General features: G+C 42.2%; 3 protein-coding genes across 3 annotated transcripts; 1 reads left to right on the forward strand and 2 right to left on the reverse strand.

Annotated features, from left to right (window-relative positions):
• Window positions 1-1,933: 1,933 nt before the first annotated feature.
• LOC115537014 (phthiocerol synthesis polyketide synthase type I PpsD-like) lies at window positions 1,934-16,045 on the reverse strand. Its single transcript, XM_030348580.1, has 6 exons — window positions 15,745-16,045; window positions 15,032-15,185; window positions 10,588-10,748; window positions 10,025-10,231; window positions 9,381-9,562; window positions 1,934-8,690 (listed from the first exon to the last, which is right to left on the reverse strand). Exons 1-6 carry the CDS (start codon window positions 15,794-15,796, stop codon window positions 3,132-3,134), a joined length of 6,315 nt encoding a protein of 2,104 aa, XP_030204440.1. The 5' UTR covers window positions 15,797-16,045; the 3' UTR covers window positions 1,934-3,131.
• On the forward strand, window positions 11,167-14,363 carry LOC115537012 (zinc finger MYM-type protein 1-like). Its single transcript, XM_030348578.1, has 3 exons — window positions 11,167-11,497; window positions 11,632-11,712; window positions 11,818-14,363. Exon 3 carries the CDS (start codon window positions 12,300-12,302, stop codon window positions 14,151-14,153), a length of 1,854 nt encoding a protein of 617 aa, XP_030204438.1. The 5' UTR covers window positions 11,167-11,497; window positions 11,632-11,712; window positions 11,818-12,299; the 3' UTR covers window positions 14,154-14,363.
• A 297-nt stretch (window positions 16,046-16,342) lies between the features above and the next one.
• Window positions 16,343-22,033, reverse strand: rdh12l (retinol dehydrogenase 12, like). The gene is made up of 7 exons (XM_030348579.1): window positions 21,879-22,033; window positions 21,519-21,631; window positions 20,671-20,826; window positions 19,970-20,074; window positions 19,582-19,791; window positions 18,803-18,995; window positions 16,343-18,505 (listed from the first exon to the last, which is right to left on the reverse strand). The coding sequence occupies exons 1-7, from the start codon at window positions 21,890-21,892 to the stop codon at window positions 18,403-18,405; spliced, it is 894 nt and encodes a 297-aa protein (XP_030204439.1). The 5' UTR covers window positions 21,893-22,033; the 3' UTR covers window positions 16,343-18,402.
• Window positions 22,034-22,590: the final 557 nt, after the last annotated feature.

Genomic DNA, 22,590 nt, shown 5'->3' on the forward strand with positions numbered 1-22,590 from the left:
AAACAAGAATATGAATAATGTTTACTGAACTTCTTTCGCAACGCATTCAAATGATTAAATTGGGATTATTTTACAACTACGAGTTAAACTCACCTCATACAAGGCAGAATGGGGAACAGACTAGCAATGACATTCGTGGCGGAAAACAGGGATAGGATGATATCATTGGAGGCCTCAAACGCCAAATGTCAGGACACTGATGTGAAGTCACCTGGAGATAAAGTCAGTCAAACTAGGGCATGGGCTGTAGAGTGTGGGCAGTGTTGCAAAATGAGGTGAAACAGATGTGTGTGTGTGTGTGTGTTTGTGTGTGAGGGGGGGGGGGGGGGGGGGGGGGTGGCGGGAGTTGGTCCTCATTGATTGACAAATAAGAGTTTTATAAAAAAAATTATAGTCTCTTAATCTCTCTCTCCCTCAATGGCTCGCTCTCCTCCTGATGTCTCCCCCTATTTTTCTCTCTCTCTCTCTCTTTCTCTTTCTCTCCCTCTCTCTCTGTCTCTCTCTCTCTCTTTTCAGATCTGCCTCTCTCATTCTATCGCCCTCTCTCTCTCTCTCTCTCTCTCTCTCTCTCTCTCTCTCTCTCTCTCTCTCTTTCTCTCTCTCTCGCTCTTTATATCGCCCTCTCTCTCTTTCTATCTCTCTATCCCTCTCCCTCGCCTTTCCTGATTAGAAGATAAGAAGACATTTTATCGACTTGGCTATTAATGTTGAATAATTCCCTCTCTCTCTCACCCTCGCCTTCCCTGATAAGAAAATTAGAAGACATTTTATTGACTTGGCTATTAATGTTGAATAATTCCCATGCACTCTCCCTCACCTTTCCTGATTAGAAGATAATTTATTGACTTGGCTATTAATGTTGAATAATTCAGTAACAACAGCATGACAATATTTGAATATTGCCGTATCATTGAAGGGACCAAAACAAGGTTGTTATGTTCAAAACTGTGTCAAAGCGTGTTTTCAACTAACTATGTTCTACGCTGTTCATTTTAGTTTATATGAATGGTATTGGTGTGAAAGACACCATTTAAAAACTATATGCAATATAGTGAGTAGCCAAGATAATTAAAAATAAAATGCTAAATGTGCTTTTTGTTGGCACAGATGGTTTAAAAACATTGCTGGTACCATTGAGCCTAATATTCTATTTCAAAATGAATATTCCCCCTTCCCCCTATACATTGAGTGTAGGCCTTTATTGAGTTGATTAACTCACTCCTTATGTGTATAAGACTGTATTGTATATTGTTCTACTTAAACCATACATTTATACTTTTGGATGGTCAGAAAGTCAAGATCTCTTTCAATTGGGGACTTGCTGTTCTTCAGGAGCCAAGACGCTATAATATTGAACAGACGATGCCTGAAAAAGATAACATGTAGGTCTATATCACTGTGGCCTGTAGTGGGATGCTGGAGGCACATTGCAACGGCTTTAGATTGAAATGTAAAGAGCCTTTCACCACTATTAGACATGCTCCATGGTGCATGCACTTCTGTCATCACCTTACCCCCCCCCCCCCCCCCCCCCCCCCCCCCCGGTCTCTCTTTCTCCCCCATACTCTCTATTGGTCTCTACCCGTCTCTCTCCACCCCTTTCTCTCTATCCCTCCCTTTCTCTTTCCCACGCCCTCTGCCTGTCCCTTGCTCTCTCTGATTGTGATATGTTGATTGATGGTCAAGGCTGACTTGACCATCAACACACATTTTGTGATTTATATTAATATTGGCCTTATTGATCTAAGAGTAATTGATTGTGTTAAAATGCACAAAATGTTTTGGAAAAATGAATGACTTGGACCAAAATCAACAAGCAAGCACAAAAATCTAAGACAGACTTAATGGTTAAATGTTTTATTTCTTACCTTTGACAAAGTCAAGTGGTGGATTATACAGGAAAAACATTTTTTATTTGAGAACAGTACTTCAATGAGCCATAAATCTGCTGTAGAACCGTTCCTTCTTGCAGAAAGTGTAACAGTAATATGGCTTTGAAGCAAGTGGAGGGCTTTTACACGACAGTGTGGTGTGGAAATATACATATGTGGCATTGAAATATAATATTCTTATATTAATAGTGATGACAAAAAAAAGAAAATTGTACTCTGACGATCATAATAATAAAATTTTTATTAGATAATTTATCACATGCTTATATAAACCATGTCTGTTATCATAAAAACACCTCAACGTCATAAAACACCTCACCTATCAACCTTGAAAGACCGTTTTTCTTCCAAGAAAAATAACATCATCAGATTTATGATGTTATTCTGCCAGCATCATAAATCTGATTACGGAAAAATATTGATGATGGCACTGATTGCATGGTAATGGTCAGTCAAGGTTGTTTCCTTCCAGACTAATTAACCAGATAATTGTAATAATAATAAGTGCCTGCTGAAGGTTCCCTCCACTCATGCTCATGCTACTGGGATAACAGGGTTGTCTTCTTTCAGACTGGGAGCTCGATTCAAATATAGTGCAGTGAAAAAGAACCGGGAAACAAGAACAGGAAATTAATATACAGAGCATCTGTCAATGAAGCTTTAATAAATGTATCCAACATATGAATTCAAATATAAATAAACGTTAGAACATTTACAAACAGCCGACATGGCATAATGGAATAAATTATGTTTAGCAGTTTACTCATCTTCAAATTAAATCCAATACACTTTAAACAAAATTACAATAGAAAAATAGCAACTCTTTAAGAGCGTGTTCTTTTTGATAACAATAACTAGAACAATATCTTTGCAAAATACTGTACACATTATCCTGGCTGTATTGTTAAATATTTGCAAGTTGTGTACCCCTCAACAATGACAAATCATTTCTGACAATTACCATGAATCAGAATTTGGTCAATATTAAAAAATGTCAGTAGCTTTAGCATTTGTACTCATCAGATAGAACACCAAAGAAGACATTACAAAATAACACTTGTCTTAGAGTCAAAATAATTAAGTGACATTTCTATAATAATAGAAAATAAAATAATTCTAAATGGACTACATTAATATCGTGAAAACATAATTTTCTTTCTCTAGAACTGAGATACCAAATATGTAGACATAGTAAGATTAACTTGTTCCACGCCTCTGCACTATCTACAATTTACTTATTTAGAATTTTGTGGAGTCATCGTCTATGTCCTCAATACGAGGAGAACCATCCTCGCCTGATGTCTGACCTCCTGTCTCCTCCTCGTTCAGGCTATCTGCCACTGTTGAGATGGTAGAATTGGGGTCCAACAGTTTAACAAGGGGCACATTTACACCTCTCTCCTGAAAGATGAGATTTTGCAAAGTCATAGCCTGCATTGAGTCAATGCCCAGAGATGAGAGAGGGAGGTCATCTGTCAACTCGCTCAGGTCGATCCCGATAGTCTCGCTGATAAGAGATTTGACATATTCTTTTGGTGGGACTGGGCCTTTTTGGTTTGACTGGGATTCCTCGACTTTGGACTTTTGAAAAGCCTCTTCTACGAGTGCGGACATGCGCATCGTCAAAGCAACATTCTGTGAGAGGATGTTGTACCGGATGTTTTTGAAGTGAAACCTGCATACAGCTTGTTGAGGTCTGTTCAGGACCAGGCACTGCTCCAAACTTTTGTGCACCTCGGGCACCTCCAACACCATCATCCCCTTGGCCTCCAAGAATCTTTGAAAGTGTTCCTTGTTCAGAAGCAATCCGAGGTTCATCGCTCCCCAGTTGATTGACTGACCAGGGAGGCCTTGCTTCCGTCTGTATTGGCAGAATGTGTCTAGGAAAGTGTTGGCAGCCGCGTAGTTTGTTTGCGACGCATTTCCTAGGAAAGACGAGATGGAGGAGTAGCACACAAAGTAGTCCAACTGGCAGTGAAGCGTAGCATGGTGCATGTTCAAGGCACCGTTCACTTTGGGTTTCAGAACCTTTTCGTAGAGGGATCGGTTCAGGGTCTCAATCAGCCCATCGTGTAAGACAACTGCACTGTGGAACACTCCTCGGATTGGACAGCCTGGAAACCTTAGGCCAATTGCACCGATAGCCCCTTTTACATGCTCAGAGATAGACACGTCGCACTCCATGGTGGTAATACATGTGCCACATTGTTTCTCTAGGCTGTTGAGCTCTTCCTGTACTTCTGAAGTAGGTTTGCTCCGGGAGAAGATTACAACATAGCCTCCGCCTCTCTGTGAGATGAACTTGACAGTTTCCAAGCCAAGCCCAGACAGACCACCTGCCACTACGTAGATTGACCTCTTTCTGAAAAGCAGTTTTTTTGTTTGCACCAAAGGGATTTCGGAAAGAGTGCCCTTGAGATCTTTTGCCAATGCAACCACCGCTAAAGAGCTTGTGGTGAAGTAGGACTCCACGCTCATGGGTAGGACATTGACGTTTTTGAAAGTCACACTCTGAAAGGTAAAGCTCTCGAAATCAAAAGCTTTCCGGTCAAACTTCATGGATTTAAGCCAATGCTGTATATGTGGCGTCTGTGCACTCAAATTTCCCTTTTGAAGAATTGTTGGCATTTGAATGATTTGCACATGGACACGCTCCTTGACAATTTTAGACGCTTCTTGAGCTAGCAAACACTTTGACTGAGACTCACAGATGACGACGACATTGCAAACTCCAGGAATATTGCCACTTTTAATAATGACCGACTCATCAAATGGCGGCAGAATGATACAAGCATCCACGTGGCTCACATCCACTAAGGATCCATTGGACTGTGTGCCAAATATAACGGTAAACCCTGATTTGTAAGATGTGAGGGCCAAAACTTTGACAAGAGCAGAGTCACGAGCAGAAGAAATTATTGCGAGGCGATGTTTGGCTCTGGGCAAGGCTTTATGTATGATCTCCCATGCTAGCACAAAGTACGAAACGCAGGGTATTTTGCAGAGGAACGGTAACCTTTTCGTTTTGTAGCACACCTCCTCTGGAACTGTGATCTCAGTGGCCGCAACTACAGGATAACAGGAGACAACATGGTCGCCAACCTTCAGCTTCTTTACGTTCTTCCCAACCTCTGTTACAGTACCACTAAAATCCAGAGCGATCAACTTGTGATTCTGAGATGTGTGCTTGTTCCAGTAGATGGTGTGGCCAAATTTCAAGTGTGAATCAGTTTGAGGAAAGTAATCAGATGAATGAACGCATATCTTACTGAGGTTAATTTTAACTGATGTCTCATTGATTGGTAGATCCTCACATGTTTCATAAGGAATTGCACACAGGCTAGTTAGTGCATAAGCATCATCTGTGTTTAGCACACAAGGTTCAGACAATGGAGAGCAGCAACTGTCTTCTGATCTGTCAACCACTTGAACAGGGGTACGTACAATCGAAGGCTTCAAAATTGCCCCATCTTCTACCAACAACTCTGGATACTTCTCGCAGGGATAGGACTTCAACACCTGGCCCAGGGCTGCAATGTCTTCGACAGAAGTTGAATTTATATCAATCAGCTGAAAGGAGAGATTTGGGATCTCTGCAGCGAAAGACCTCGTCATGCCCGAGATGGAAAAGCCTGCACTGATGTAGTCTACCGTGACGTCAGATGAGCGGTACGTTATTGCACGGATAGAGTTTGAAAACTGAATCTGCTTCAGCTCAAGAACTACTTGTCGGAAGATCTCACAGCAATCCACCAGATTTTCGAGGACCTTGTCCGGTGCCAATGAGGTCAGGTCTTCTTTACCCCACAGAAACAATACCTCATCAAAGTTATGCTTAATATCTGTGATCTTTAGGTTTGCCAACAGAGTAGGGAAACCATCATTTAGAATATCCCTTGAGTGTGAGAGAGAAATGTATCTAGATCCGGGGTCAATGTGTTGTTGTAAGCCTTTGGATATCCCTAAGCTGTCACAGAAAACCAGTGCCTTGGGAGGTAGAGAGGACAGGATTTCTTCAGAGACTACATTGTAGACATTGTGGTAAAAATACTCCTCAACCACATGGGAGGAACTCCCCAGGTATTTGATCATCACATGCTTAACCTCAACCAACACCCTACCATCTTCGTCAGTGATGCATCCACACACTTCAAAGTCATCAACACCCACAGCAGTCGCCCTGAGATATACGACCATCTCATCCTGCAGAGGTTCAAACACAGTCAGACTCCCTATTTTGGCAGGAAACCCTGGCCTGCCAGCAAATGCATGTGCCACTGTTACCGGCAGGAGTTGCATCAGGAGATCAAGTATAACAGGATGTATGCAGTACTCATGCAACTGCGACTTCAATTCTTCCGGTACTGTGATATGTGAGTAAGCCTCCATTAATTCTTCTCCATAATGTACATCGCCTTTATTGTGGAAGACATCCCCGTACTGAAAGCCGCCTTGTGACAGATATCTGTAGAATTCTTCACAACTTACTACAGAATTGCATCTTTTGTAAATGGAAGTTAAGGAGATCAGTGGCTTTAAACCTGCCTGCTTGCTAAATACTGTTCCTGATGCGTAGACAGCAGCTGAGGAGAATACAGTGAAACTAGTTTCATTCTCTGCACACTCTAATTGTACTTTCATTTCTGGTGCCTTCTGGGCTAAAACAAACGGATTTTGGAAGTTGACACTGAGCTGAACTGAGTTCAGAGGTACTTTTGGTTTGGCACTTTCCATGAAAGCAGACAGTCCCAGCTCTGCATAGAAAGAGCCTGGGATTATGGGTATGCCATTGTGTTTATGTTCTTGCAGGTAAAAGGATGTGTCGGACCATAGATTGCAGCTGAACACATTGCCTTCGTTGCCTGTTTGACAGAGGATGGGGTGATTGCTTGGTGTGTTTTTCTGCGCTGCTCCAATGATCACATCCCTCTCGGAGCAATCAAACTTGTACCTTGGGAAAGGCAACGGGGTTGTCTCACAGCCTCTATAATGCTGGTCCCAGTCTACATGAACCCCGACTTCAAAAAGCTTAGAAGGAACACTGAGCATTGTCTCGTGGTCCTTCTCTGGCAGGACAGAGGCAAGCACAGAGGTGGTGTTTCCCAGTGTTTCTTGGATGTTTCTTTGCAAGGCCCTCCTTGGACCAATCTCAACACACACTACGTTCTTTTTCCCTTTCGCTGCTGAGCTTACAGCGTGATGAAAATACACCGGGTCACGGATGTTTCTAGCCCAGTATTCTCCTGTGCTGAAATCAGGATGCGCCATCTCCTTGCCTGTCACAGTAGAGAACAACTCTGTCTCAAGTTTGTTCACGCCCAAAGAGCCAATACTCTCACTAAGCTCAGACAATATCGGGTCCATCATGTAGCTGTGGTATGCAGCAGGGACATCCAGTATGCGCAGGAAGAGATTTTGACCATTGGCTGAGGCCTTGAGCTCATCGTGGATGCTCACTATCGCTCCTGCATCCCCTGAGAGAGTGCAGGATTGGAGGCTGTTGAAGGCTGCAATGCAAACTTTGTTAGCATACGGTTGAAGAATATCCTCAACACCTGATACTTCCATGTTACTGATAACAAGCATCTTCCCTCCTGTTACCCTGCATTGGTAAGTACTACGAGTGTAGATAACTTTAGCGGCTTCAGATAGGGAAAGCAGACCGGAACAATGTGCAGCAGCAACCTCACCCACAGAATGTCCCAGAACGGCATCAGGCTTGACCCCCCAGTGCCGGAGGAGAGTGAATATGCCAACCTGAATGGCAAAGAGAAGAGGCTGGACTACATCTGGTTTGGAAAAGTTCCTACTCTCCACCTCACTCTCAAGGTAGTCCATGATGTCCAGTGTTTTGTTGCTGAACGTGAGAAAATGTTCCCCAATCTCTTGGATTTTGTCCCTGAACACAGTCTCGTGTTCCAGAAGCTGTCTGCACATGCCGTGGTAGGTGACTCCATTGCCACAGAAAACAAACACCAACCGTGGATCAGAGTAGGAAGGGGAGGTCTTTTTAGTGAGCGTGGATTGGAGCTGGTCTTTCAGATCCTCTAAGGACGAGGTTAAGAGGGCTTTCCTGTATTTATGTTTCATATGGCTCCTCCTACAAGCCGACGTGTAGACGAGACACTCAAGATCAATCTCACTCTGAGCACTGATCTGTTCAAGGGTGTCTTCAATCATCCATGAAAGGGATTTTAATGAATTGGCAGACATGACAAAGTATTTGCTTACCATCATCGCCTTACAGGTTTTCGTGGAGTGAAGCTTCGTGTGTTGTTTAACAATTGCATGGGCATTCGTTCCCCCAAACCCAAAGTTGTTAACTCCAGCTAGTCGTACTCCAGAGCTCTTCCAAGTCTCCGGCTCTGTGGGGATCTTTATGTTGAGTGCAGCTGCATCCACACTGCCGCTGTCCTCGGAGTAGAACACAGACGGGACGATGGTTTCATGCTTCAGCATCAGGAGGACCTTGATGAGACCTGCTACTCCCGCGGCTGATTCCGTGTGTCCGATGTTGCTCTTTACTGAACCGATGCGAAGCTTCTCTGAGCCGGAAGGTTTGGCTTTTGCGATGGCGTTGGAGATGCTGCCCGCCTCTGTGGGGTCTCCGGCCGGGGTCCCGGTGCCGTGGGCCTCTATGTACTGGACCATCGCCAGGTCGGACTGGGAATAGATTCTGCGCAGAAGCTCCTCTTGTTGGCTCATCGAGGGTTTAGTGATGGGAGTGACGGAGCGGCCATCTTGGTTTACTGCAGTTTTGCTGATGATGCCCCAAATATTGTCATGGTCTGCCAAAGCCTGTTCAAAATAAAATTCATTGGTTATGATTTATATCATATTTTCTATAATCTGTAATATTAAAAATAGTAATCGGGCGGTTATTAAGAGTACATTCATTCATTAAAGTTATCAATTTAACTTGCACAGAGCAAAACAAAGTAAGTGGCAGGGGATGTGACAACATTTTCAATGTTTAATACCTACAAACGAGTTCATTTTGAGTGCAGTAATTTACAAGCAGTGATTCAAACTGTACTTTGATTCTTTGACAATAATCATGTGGCCCTTGAGCATCGTTTTCACTTTACCATCCTATGGATAATAAATACAAATTTTATCCTCTTTATTGCATAGTCTGTATTTTTAATGGGATGCATGCTAATGATTCACTCCTCCATGTGTTTCTATTTTCTATTTTTATTTTTTTATTTATGGTATATATGGTAAAGGTCTCCTCAAAGGATCCTCTAATGGTGGACTTAAAAGTCATAGGACTTATTAACAATGCAAAGAGGAAGTAATTTTGCGAGAAAATAAGTTGAGAAGAATAATTTAAACCCTGGGTTAACTTTAGGTCTCATATTTGTGTTTTGTTGCTGAACCTCCAACGTTGGCACCATCTAAACTGGCTTGACTGGCACGTTGAAAGACATCAGCCGCCTCGAAAAACTTTGAAAGATAATGTCACTGAGGGTTCAAGGTGGGTACCTGCTTTAGCGGCTTTAGCAGCACCACTCCGCAGCCCTCTCCCCGCCCGTAGCCGTCGGCCCGGCTGGAGAATGCCTTGCTGGTGCCTTCAGGGGAGATCATCTTGGCCTTGCTCAGAGCCACAAACACCCTGGGCTCAAAGATGCAGCTCACCCCCCCGCACAGCGCCATCTCACAGTCTCCTGGGGACAGAGAAGAGAGCCGGTGTCAAAGGTTTCTGGAGGAAATGTTAAGTGTAAATCGTGTGACTCTCTCTCTCGCTCCCGAGTCAATTACATTTATCACATCTTCCATATCTTATCTCTCTGTCTCTATCCCTCTTGTTCCCTCTCTATGTTGATATGTCTCCCTCTCCCTCTCCCTGTCTCTCTCTTTCTCTCTCCATCTCTAAAATATCAAAAGATGAAATGTAAACTTGAAACCTATAGAGATCCTCAGACCACTAATTTTTCTTACAGCTTCTAACCATTTAGATTTACATTAAGGGCATTAAGCAGATGCTTTCATCCAAATCGACTTACAATATCTACATTTTGTCAGAAGGAACAGTTTATCTCTATTAGGAAGACAAGGTCCATACAGACCTTGTACCCACACACAGTGCATTTCAGCATCGACACACTGTTCATAGGACCACCACAGACCTTGTTTGATGGCCTGACAGGCCAGGTGCAGAGCGACCAGCGAGGAGGAGCAGGCACAGTCGATGGACAGCGAGGGCCCGGTCAGGTTGAAGATGTAGGACACCCGGTTGGCTGCGATGCTCATGGCCAGGCCCGTGCCCGTCCAATGGTTGATCACGCTGGGGTGCATGTGTGCGGCAGACTGCTCGTAGTCCCTGTTCATCAGTCCTGGGAGGGAGACACATAGACAGACAGAGAGCGAGGGAGAGATGGATTGAGCCCCATAACTTTGTTGTTTTTATACTTTAAGATTAATGATAAATTCAATTGAAATTATTTATGAATGTTGTTGTAATCAAAAGATAATGCAAGTTAAGTTTTGTCACACTTTACACTTTCAGACATACAGGAGTAGCTGAAGAGTTAACTCAATTTATCATTAAAGCATGTTCACAAATATCAAACCATTCTGAAGGCCCACAGGTATTACGTTTTCATACAGGTCCAAGGTTTCCCTGAAAGTACATGTATGTATTCATGTCCTTCCTTCTATTACATCTGATTCATGTCTTCCATCATCTTACCAAAGAACACTCCGGTTCTGGAGCCGCTGGCCTTCTCCATGGGCAGCCCGGCGTTCTCCAGGGCCCGGTACACACACTGGAGCAGCTGCTTCTGCTGGGGGTCCATCTGCTCCACCTCGCTGTCGCTGATACCGAAGAGCTTGTGGTCAAACTCATTGAACCTGGAGAGCCCCAGAGCCCCAAAGAAAGCTGGTTAGGTCAGTTATGAGACAGCGATGGATGCATGTACAGTGTGTATCTGCGTCAGTAATCAGTGTGGATGCTTTTATCCAAAGTGTCTTTCACTATCATAAGTGCCGTGTTTATGGTATGTTTGTGGTTCCCAGTGGGGACTGTTTCTGATCCTGGTGGTGTTAATGCCATTTGATAGAAAAGGAGTCAACTTCCTCTGTCTGTGTGTTGATGCCCTACTCAGTTGAGCAATTGAGCTTTTTCCGTCATGTTCACCTCTCTCTGAACTTTGTAAGTACAACTAATAATAATAATAATAATAATAATACATTTAATTTAGAGGCGCCTTTCAAGACACCCAAGGTCACCTTACAGAGCACTACTAGTACTAGTACTATTGTTGCTGTTTTTGTTATTGTTATTATTAGCAATTATTACTATTATTATTATAACTTTTTTGTTATTAGTAGTATTATTTAGTCTTGTAGCAGCCTAGTAGTAATAATAGTAGTGGTGGTAGTAATTGTAAGTTACCTACTACAAGTTACATGGTCAGATAAAATGTATTTGTACAATACAACTATGTGGAAGGATGATAGAAATGACCAAATGCAATTGTGTAATGAACAGCATGGATGAACTCTATGTTTAAATACAGCTGCAGCAGGAGAAGGGACATCCAGTAGTAGTACTCCAGGGACCAGTGGAACACAGGCCAGGTACACACAGCCTGCATCAGGTGAGTGAGTCTATTTAATAGTATTTATTCAAGCCACGTCCATAGCTTGTTTTCTAAAAGTAATTCAAATACATGATCATTTTCACATCATTATTAAACACTGCTTGTCTGGTATACTATATGCTTGAATACAGGTGAAGGTGAAGGGACATCAAGCACTCAGGGCATCAGTGAAACACAGACGACTGAGACCAGGGACACGCAGCCTGAAGCAAGTAAGTCCTTTGCATAACTAAGCCAACAACCACCTGACAAAATGTACTTGAAGATCCCTATGAAATCCCTATGAAACTAATTTCAACCACATCTGGCTGATACAGGTGAAGGGGCCACATCTAGTATTCCAGGCACCAGTAAAACACAGACCACTGAGACCAGTGAAGGAACAACAACCGCAACATGCTCTGCTACTACACTGCCGCCTGCAGACACCTCACCCTCCTCAATTCCTAATATCCAGGGAGCACCCATAGATCCTGCTGACTGGCCAGCCCTCTGTGATGCGGTAAGGACTGAGTTAGTTAGTAGAGGACCATACAAGACCAATCCAGACTTTACATTTCCCAAAAGAGATGATGGGAGAAGCTGCCACCACCACTACTTCTACAGGAAATTAGTCAATGGGGAGAAAGTCAAGAGAAGCTGGCTTGTATATTCAAGGAAAACCAATACTCTGTACTGCTTCTGCTGCAAGCTCTTTTCAAAGAAACATTTTAACCTCAATAGTAGTGGCCTAAATGACTGGAAGAATTGCGGGGAGATCCTGAAAAGCCATGAGCAAAGTTCAGAGCATTTAGGGCACATGACCTCATGGAAGGAACTGGAGACTCGACTTGAAAAGGGCCAAACAATTGACAAAATGGAAATGGCACTCCTTCAAGCTGAAAGGAGGAGGTGGCGTGATGTGCTGACCAGGTTGGTCGCCATAATACAGTCTTTGGCCGAGCGAAATATTCCCATGCGGGGGAGCTCAGACAGAATATACCAGCCAAATAATGGGAACTTCCTTAAGGAAGTTGAGCTCATGGCCAGGTTTGACCCAGTTCTCAAACAACATGTTGCTGATGTGGAGAGAGGAGCCAGGCATGCAACATACTTGTCAAAGGATATTCAAAATGAACTAATTGATTGCATTGGTGAAAAAATTGTTCACTATATGTTAAGGGAGATAAAGCTGGCCAAATACTATTCCATTATTTTGGATTGCACCCCAGACCTCAGCCACGTAGAGCAGTTGTCGGTTATAGTTAGAATTGTTGCAGCAGACGACACCGACACCCCAAAAATAAAAGAACATTTCATGGGGTTCCTTGAAGTTGAATCATCCACGGGAGAAAGCCTCTCCAACCTCATTCTGAAGAGACTAGAAGAGTTCAACCTTCCCTTCGAAGACTGCCGGGGACAGTCTTACGACAACGGCGCAAATATGAAGGGAAAGGTCAAAGGTGTCCAAGCTAGACTTCTGAAAAAAAATCCAAGAGCTTTATTCGTCCCGTGCGGAGCACATACTTTAAATCTTGTTGTTGCGGATGCAGCAAAAAGTTCTACGGATGCACTCAGTTATTTTGGCTACCTACAAAGAATTTTTACACTATTCTCTGCCTCCACACAAAGGTGGGCCATCCTAAAGCACCACGTCCAAACAACTGTGAAATCCTGGTCAGATACAAGATGGGAAAGTCGAATTAGCAGTGTGCAGGCTGTGAGATTCCAGACAGCGGAGGTGAGGGATGCCCTTCTTGAGGTCAGGGAGAAAGCCACTGACTCAATGGTAATAACTGAAGCACAGTCTTTGGCTGAAGAAGTTGGGTCATACCGCTTCACCATTTGTAGCATTGTGTGGTATGACATGCTGGCCAAAATACATCATGTCAGCAAAGCATTGCAGTCTGTGTCAATGCAGCTGGATGTGGCTCTGAATCTCCTGAGGAAAACAGTAGACTCTCTGGTGAGCTATAGAAGCACTGGGTTCGCTTCTGCTCAGGTATCCGCAAGAGATCTCTGTGAGGAGATCAATGTGGACACCGTCCTAAAGCAGAAGAGGCTGAGAAAAACAAAGAGACAGTTCTCTTATGAATCCCCTGATGAGCCAGAAGGAGACGCACTTAAGAAATTAGAAATTTCCTTCTTCAATGTTATTGTCGATGCGTCGGTAACATCACTGCAAGAACGCTTCAAGCTTTTGGGTGATGTTCAGGACAAGTTTGGAGTGTTAATTAACTTCCCTAATTTGACAGAGGAAGAACTCGCCCAGGAGTGCGAAACCCTCAGCAACACTCTGAGCCAAGGTGACCATAAAGACTTTGACGGGAGGGAACTGGCACTTGAGTTGAACAATTTCCAAGCATTGCCAAAAGCCAGCATGACGACAATGGAAATTCTAAATCACTTAAAAGAGAAGAAACTTGAAGAAGTTTTCCCAAATATGTGGGTGGCCCTAAGAATTGCTGTCACATTACCTGTGACTGTAGCTTCTGCTGAAAGAAGCTTCTCAAAATTAAAATTACTGAAGACCTACCTAAGGTCAACGATGAGTCAAGAACGCCTCAATGGGCTTGCACTGATGAGCGTCAACCAAGAGGTCTCAAGTCAGATATCATTTGATGATACCATCAACACATTTGCCATTAGGAAGTCTAGAATTGTCAAATTCTAATGCTGCGTCACTTTGAAAGGTCAATAGAAATGCCCGATACAACTGCACTTTTGTTCGTAGAGTGTTTAATAGTTAAACTGGTGTCCATTATAGTGTTCTTTTAGTGTGTTTTTTTTTTAAGTTCATAACATTCTTTGTAGCATTTTTGTATATATTTGCATATTTTGACTTGATACTTTTGGCTTATTTTTACTTGTATGCTTAAGTGTTTATGAATGTATGTAAGTCATTTAAAATAATTAAAAAGAAAATATTCTGAAACATTTCTGTTTGTTGTCCATGCATCACACATTTATTTGCAATGTAGTATAGTGGAGCTATAATTGTGTGAAAATGCTGCAAGCAAAGTAAAGGTAAATCAGTTAATATGCGTCTTAAGTGATGTTTAATATAGCAATGTAAATTAACAGGGCAACGCTCGGCTCGCTATTGGGGGGGGGGGGGGCGCAAAAACTCAATCTCGCCTAGGGCTACAAAAGGGCCAGAACCGGCCCTGCTTGAGAGGACCACAATGATAAATGCTAAGACACAGCTGGCTTGTTGTTTAATGGCATATTGGTACGAAATAATAATAAATTATTCACGGATGTCACTGTGTTTTGTTTCCCGTATTAGTTTTTAGGTAGCACCAATGTTATATTATAAAGACAATATAAGATGTTCTTCATTATCCAAAACAAGACTGGAATTTACGGATAAAGTTATTTACTATACTTAAATCGACCACTACTTCGAAGGTCTGTGTTTTACTTATTACGATATTGGTTCAATTTACAATACTTTGTGTAATCAATCTATTTGATGGTTGAATATGTTTTCTTGAGGCTTGGTGTCAATGCCCTTCAGACTGGTTAAGGCGATACAGAAGGAGAACGTACCCTTCGATGAGAGCGGCTTTCGCTGCCCGTGATTTCCCGGCCTTGTTGTCGTCCTTGTCGTACCAGTCAGCCACATCAAACCTCTCCTTGGGGATGGGCACAGAACAGTTCCGTCCCTCCAGCAGAACTTTCCAGAAGTTCTCCAAGCCCTCTCCTGTTATTTATAATAAACAGTTTACTGCAACTGATCGGTTCTGTATTCATGTATTTGATTGGCCTGTGTACTGGACAAGCTGAATGGAAGGGATGTTCTGGAATTAACCTTCATTTATCAAAATAATAATAATCTCAAAGTCGTAATTTTGCAACTATCAACTATCTTCATAAACATAACTGATTATTGTTTTGATTATTGTTTGATTAGCATTGTTTTGTTATACCTACTTCTTCCTTGTTAGGTCAATTAATGATTAATGAATAAATATGTGTGAATGGATGGTGACCCTCACCACCATGAAGAAATAGGCATGTTATTGCAGAGCAAGGCAAAAATAAATCACAGTGGGTTTCAGGGAAATTGTTGGATCTAATCCTGATTTAAATACATATCATGACAGCTACACTTCCAATATGTATGCATCAGCCAAAACTGGCCACATTTCTAAGCTATTTCTCCATCAAAAAGTGCACTTAAAATTTTTCTATACAAGTTTACCTCAATGCAACAATCGAACGGGGGTATTGCTCAAACAAATCAACTCAAAACTATTTACCCCCTGGGAAATTGCATCCAATTCCCACCACAGCAATTCCATCTTCCTCCATGGCTGCGGTGCATCACTCACATGTACCAAACAAAACAGGCCTATCGTGTAAATACATTGAAAACTTTACTCCAATAACTAAAACTTTGTTGAAATCAAGACAAAAACAAATTCTGTCCCTTCAGACCAAGGTGTTCCAAGGCACCTCTCATCTCCACTGCTAGTGGTCTCACCATCTGCAGCCCCGCGCTTACTTAAGGGTGCATTTTGGTTATCAAACATTAATGATTGACCAGAACCGTGGCCATGGAGATGAAGAGAAGCACAGTTCTCCTTTATGGGGGGCTCACAAATGATAAGATAAAGTTAAATAAAGAAATCGGTTATCCAAGTAAACAGGGTATTTTAAAGCAGAGCTTATCTTCCCTCTCTAAGGAGAGGTGGAAAAAAGTGCATCGACTTTGAATTGTGTTTATTGTACTTGATACTTAAACTGTCACACTAAGAGTGTGAAGTCCTTTATCTGAGGTTAACAATCTATTAATATATGTTGTATATTAGTTAATGGAATATGAATAATCTGTCCCCGTTGTGAAAGATACAATGATTTTATTTAAGGAGCATTCTTTTAATGTAATTTCTTATCTAATTAATATAAAATATGTCATGATTTTGCAGGTGGCATCGGTACAATACGCTCATATTGGATCCATTCAACCCAACCATATAGAGTGTTCTGTAAATGAGCACATGTTAATGATAAATAGCATGTTAATAAAGTCTCATTTAAGACTTTCAAGCATTGGCCAAGTGTTATCTGCATTTTAAATCTTTCATAATAAAGACTCATCCGATCCTTAAGCACTGGAAAAACATTTGCAGATATTGAAAGATGATCAGAACTAGGTCAAGGTCACATTCAAGAAAGCAGAGTTGATAATATCAGTTGAAACTGATATTAAAAGCATTCCCTTTGACATTTCTGAGAACTATATTGATAAAAACAATCATGTACTTCCTTCTGACTTGGTTGTAGCGCCATTCAAAGTGCTTTACAAAGGAAATCACACGTAAAAACAAAAGGACAATCATTAAGAATAGAATAAAATAAAAAGAAAGAATAAAAGGGAAATATATAATAAAAAAGCAGAAAAGTTTAAAAACAAGATATAAAAAATATATACGATGGTAATAGAATAAATGTTTTGCACACATTCATTGTTTATTGAAAAACTGCAGCAAACAGTTGTTTTGAGCCCTGATTTAAAGGAATAGTGTTGAGGCAGACCTCACATGTTCTGGAATCTTGTTCTAGAGCTGTGGTGCATAGAAACTAAAAGCTGCTCATTATGCTTGATTTGAACCCTGGGATCAGTGTGCAGTCCGGTCCCTGATGAACAGAGCGCTCTATGCTCTTAAGGTGAATATAATGTGGGCATTAAAGTTTACGTTTCAGACCTTTTTTTGCAGCAGCAATGATACGAGAACCAATACAAGTGTTTAATGTTTAACTCTTTCCTCTCTGGCTCGACAAGTAGTAGTGCCCCATACAGGCATTGACATGCTTAATAAAGTTGATGAGTGTAACAATCGGAACAGAGTGACCTGTCGATAAATAAATGTACATTTCAGTAGTATGCATATTTGTGGTAGGCTATATTGATAAAAAAAGAAAAAAAAAAGTGGGAGCTTATAAAGGTTGAACAGAAGTAGCCCAATCGTTTAGCCGTAGGGAACCCATCGCTACTTTTCTTTTTTCTTTGAGTTATGCAGATAAAAAAAATAATTTTTAAGCCACATTTTACAATTCTTGAACCGTTTTTGTTAATTGCAGAACATGAGGCAGATTTCAAGAGAAAGATATCCAAAGATGCAATCTTTCCAAAAAATATCTTCCCTAAATGTTAAGCATTTTTAAACAGGGACACTACTCATCCTGTCATACCTACTCTGGTTATTCTCTTTGATTAAATCATTCATTAAAACTGGTTTGCCTGCTTAAGACATCAAAAGGCTAAAGATTTCTTAAGGTTTAGTGCACTAAACACATTTTCCATGTCATTTTGGACGTGATGAGGAACATGAATTAGATTTGCCAGGTTTACTGAAGATCTATTTCTGGTCCAAACATGAACATTTGAGGAAATGATAAGAGACAGATCCTAACCTGTTTGAGGGGCCCTCCGGAGTGCTGTCTGAATTGAGACAGGAACCCTGGTCACACCAGTCTCTTAGCAGCTAAGCATAACTAGTGTAATCCTGGTGCTTGCTATCATGTGTAATTGTTCATGTGTTTTTCTATCCTGTGTTTTGGGATTTTCCATCATTTTATGCACATGGAGATTTCTTCTATACTGTCTAAACATGACAAATGGTTAGGCTAAATAGGATGTGCTACACAGCTCATATAAAAATTAAGAGGCTAGCCATAAAAATGATTCTTAACAGACGTGAAAAACTAAATTGGTTTGACAAGACAAAGTTTAAATTTGCCATTAAATTTAAATCAGAAGAAAAATACTATTTATTTTATATAGATATACATGAATATATATATAATGGGACATTTAAAAAAAAACAGTTAGTAAACAGTAACAGATTGATTGAGTGCTAACGTAAGGCGTTGGGGATGTGTTTGGTGACTCCCCAGGGCTGGTGGAGGGAGGCTCAGTCCCAGGACACGGAGAGCAGCTGGCAGCTCATCTCCCACAGCCTCTTGGCCGACTCCTCGCTCTGCCCCTCGGCGGAGCTGCTAGCCAGGGCACAGTCACTGTGGACAGGGACACAGTTGGGGTTTGAGTGGTTAGTCTTTTAGAATGGTTTAAAGGGTCCATATTGTAACCCCGGCTGTGATGTTGATTATCTAGTACAGGCTGTTTCAATTCCTAACCGATAGTGGCGGGTTGGAGGGCCACCCATGGGACATGTTTGATAGATGGATGGTTCAGCTGCCAGGCTACCCTGTGGATTGCACCGGCTGAAAATGCTCAACCATCCATCATCCATCTCGGTGGACACGCCCAGTTATGATGTCACAAAAGGGATCCCCTATCACAACGGCGTTCACCTGTAGTAACCACCGCTCTGGTCCTCCAGGGCCGGCTCCACGGCGCAGTAGATGGAGGTCTGGGCCCCCTGGACACAGGTCTTGGTGAAGGGGCTTACTATCTTCATGATGGTCTGCTGGGGCCCGTTCAGGTGGCGCCACAGCTCCGTCTGCACCACCCCTGGGTGTAGCGAGTAGGCCGTCACTCCGGTCCCTGGGAGATAACGTTAGGGCTTTAACATCTCTTTGAGAGCACTCTTGTTCCTGGAGTTAAAATGCAGCAGCAGCACCCCCTGTGGCCACAGAGGGTAGTGCAACGGCTGCCAAGATATTAAAAGGTGACATATTATACCACCAAGTGTGAGGGTGATAAGCCACTAAAAGCTCCTTTTTTCAAAACGGCATGTCACGGCTAATCACACTCACACTTGTTGGTATAATATGTCACCTTTAAGCATGGCTAAATGCTAATAATAATAATAATCATTGTTCAACTTTACTTGTGATTTATTACCATTAATCCTAACTAAAACATAAATCTTAAGCAGTTTATGGAAGGGCAGGTTAGAAACAAAGCTTATTAAATGTTTCATACTATTGATGTATTCTATTTTTATAATTTATGTAGCACTAAAAATAAGACATTTTCTGTGTGCATCACATAAAATGTAGTCAACAAAACAGTACAATGAGTGACAAATACTATAGACAAAGAGAAGAAGAAAGTAGAGAACGTAGACATTTAAAACTAAGAATAAAGCTAATCAAAATAAACATAGTTCCAGTAAGTTCCAGCTGACCTTCTAGCTTCTTGGCCAGCGAGCGCGTGAACAGGACGTTGGCCAGCTTGCTCTGTTGGTAGGCGGCCTTTTTTTCGTAGCTCTTCTCACTGTTCAGGTCGTCAAAGTTCATGGCTCCCCAGGCGTGGGCCATGGACGACACGTTGATGATCCGGGCCGGCGCTGAGCGCTTGATCAGGTCGATCAGCAGGTGGGACAACAGGAAGTGACCTAGCAGAAACGGTAGCAAAATAAAAGTTGCAATATAAAATACAGACACTGTTTTCTAACAAAACATCCTCAGTATTTACATAGCATGATAGTTATGGTTACATGTTTGGAAAAAAAGGGTGAACCAACGCAAAGAAAGCACAGTTATTATGCAACATCAAGGGTTGGCTCCCCCTACCAAAGTGGTTGACTCCGATTTGCATTTCAAATCCGTCCGCTGTCTTTCCGTATGGAATGGCCATGATGCCAGCGTTGTTGATGAGGATGTTGAGCTTGGACTCGCCTGCGTTAACACATTCATAGATCCGGCATCAATCAATCAATCAATCAACGAATCAATCGCATCTTAAAACGTCCCATATTCATTATCTTTCTAGTGTTTTGATCTACAGTGGGATCTTGAGTGTAATGTATTATGATGAAATTAATCATCCTTCATTTTATTACTTGTTATTGTGTTGTTGAGTGGGTGTGTACACTTATGGATGAATGTTAGGCATATTACAGCATTTTCAGTGACCACAGTTGCTAGGAAAGCACTTTATAAAAGCCAGTTTGAGGTAGTGCATCGTGTTCAGCCCAACCCCCATTAAACCACTGCAGGCCTTTAGTGACATAATGCATGGGAGTGTCCGCCCAGATGCATGATGGGTAGATCAGCCCACCAGTTGGTACAGTCCAAATAGTAGGCTAATCTATTAATCTATGGCTTGCAATGGCTGATCAACACCTCACCTGGTGTCACAACGTAAAATAATGACTCCCTATTTACAATGAGTAGCTACTCTCATTTACAATGAGAGTAGCTACTCATTGTAAATAGGGAGTCCTTTTTTTACATTGTAAATGAGAGTAGCTAACCATGGGACCAGTCCATACCTTGGTTGACGGCTTCGGCGAACTCTCTGATCGACTTGGTGTCTGATAGATCCAGTTTCATGTACACCACGTTGGTGTTCTGGGAGCCGTCCACCACCTCCTTCACGGCCGCCTCGCCCCTCTCTGCGTCCCTGCATGCCATGATGATCCGGGCCCCTGTACAACATTAAGGTGAGAAGGTTGGTTAAAAGGACCCCCATTTCACCACCAGGATCCAGGCTGGAGTTTCTTCTATTCAGTCACGGGTGACATCATAGGTGGGAGTGTCCCCTCCCTGCTGGAATGAACCAACTGACTTGTCTTGACTCATCAACAACAACCACACCTGATGGCGAAACATGGGCCCCTGAACAAAGACACATACATGTCTGTCCCTACATATAGGAATGGACGCCGCATTGACTGCTTGGACCCGTTATTTTTAATACGTCAACATCTCAACCTTATTGGAGATCATAAACCCTTTAATAAAAAATACTCATTAATTTCAGTTAAGAAAAGTAAACGTTATAGATCTTCTCTCATCCACAAAAAACGTTTACTCTCGTTCCTTCCTCCTTGACAGGCCGGCCGATATGTGCGTAAACAGCGCCTTCTAGATGAGGAACAGGTGATCTACTGCAGAACCGGCTATTATTACATGATTGTGGCAACAGAATTTAACTATAAAATCAAGCTGATCATTATTTTATAGATCGAGTAATGGATATAGGCCCGTGGTTGTAAACAGCAGTCCCCTTACCCTAACCATTCCTACTGGCACTTGTATTTTAAAAGCTTGGTGTGATCTAATGCTGGGTGACATCCTCACTGGCAGTCTCTTAAATGGGATTATATGGAGTACTTGCCTCTCTTGGCCAGGTCGAGGGCTGTCTCCTTGCCTATGCCGGTGTTGGCCCCCGTGATGACCACCGTCTTGTCCTCCAGCCTCGCGGTGGAGGTCCAGGGTCGGAAGAGGTTTCTGAGACATGCGTTGCAACCGGTTCAACTTGTGTAATCAATACGGCAGTGAGATATGACAACCCCACGTCATTTCAACACGCTTTAAAAGAATATGAATACGTATACTAATTCATCTAAATAAACACAGCTACTTTGTTAACTTTAAAACATTACATTACATTACACTACAGAAGTGTCAAATCCATCAGGATAAGTATAGCTGACTTATATCCTCGTCTAAGTTGTATTAGTTGGAGATTCCTTACCTGAATTTTTGCATCTTGAGTGAATATCAAAACTCAGCCTTGATCACTAATATGTAGGTTAGTCAGGGTAATATTTCACTTCTGGTACAAAAGTGAGGCGAGGCGTCACTGCTGGTGGGCGATGCTTTGCGGAAATGTGTTCTTCTGCTACTTCTGCTTCTTTGTTGTTTTTTTTACTACAAAATTATTGCAACATTACCGCCGCCTACTGTTCATAGAGATGAAGGACTGGACTCACTTATATTTACGTATATATATTTATATATTTACAAAAAATATATATTGTGTCATAATGGGAAGGTTATAGGCTCTCACCTCACCTCTTGAGCTATCCTTTCACATCTTGTATCTTTAAATGTTTGCCAAACACAACATGACCCATCAGTCGCTATACGTCAGTGCATAAATAAATACGTTTGTAGTATATTCCCTGTAATTAAATGAACAGGTTTATGAATGGTGCTCTACAGTCAACCAAGAAACCTCAGCAGCAGCAGCAGTAGCAGCCTTGCTAACTCCCAAGGCCTCAGCAGCAGCAGCAGTAGCAGCCTTGCTAACACATCAAGGCCCCAGCAGCAGCAGCCTTGCTAACACCTCAAGGCCCCAGCAGCAGCAGTAGCAGCCTTGCTAACACCTCAAGGCCCCAGCAGCAGCAGCCTTGCTAACATCTGAAGCGGAAGCCCCCAGCAGCAGCAGCCTTGCTAACATCTCA

This window comes from Gadus morhua, chromosome 23 (genome assembly GCF_902167405.1).
Source record: "Gadus morhua chromosome 23, gadMor3.0, whole genome shotgun sequence".
Lineage (NCBI taxonomy): Eukaryota > Metazoa > Chordata > Actinopteri > Gadiformes > Gadidae > Gadus > Gadus morhua.

Coding starts and splice junctions, on each gene's coding strand:
- LOC115537014 (XM_030348580.1), bottom strand. CDS start 15,796: ATGGAGGAAGATGGAATTGCTGTGGTGGGAATTGGATGCAATTTCCCA. Junction 15,186..15,744: donor TGGATGCAATTTCCCAGGGG/GTAAATAGTTTT, acceptor TATAAATAACAG/GAGAGGGCTTGGAGAACTTC. Junction 9,563..10,024: donor CTGTCAGGCCATCAAACAAG/GTCTGTGGTGGT, acceptor CTCTGTCCCCAG/GAGACTGTGAGATGGCGCTG.
- LOC115537012 (XM_030348578.1), top strand. CDS start 12,300: ATGACCTCATGGAAGGAACTGGAGACTCGACTTGAAAAGGGCCAAACA.
- rdh12l (XM_030348579.1), bottom strand. Junction 20,075..20,670: donor CGCCGAAGCCGTCAACCAAG/GTATGGACTGGT, acceptor GTGTTAACGCAG/GCGAGTCCAAGCTCAACATC. Junction 18,996..19,581: donor GCTGGCCAAGAAGCTAGAAG/GTCAGCTGGAAC, acceptor GTTATCTCCCAG/GGACCGGAGTGACGGCCTAC.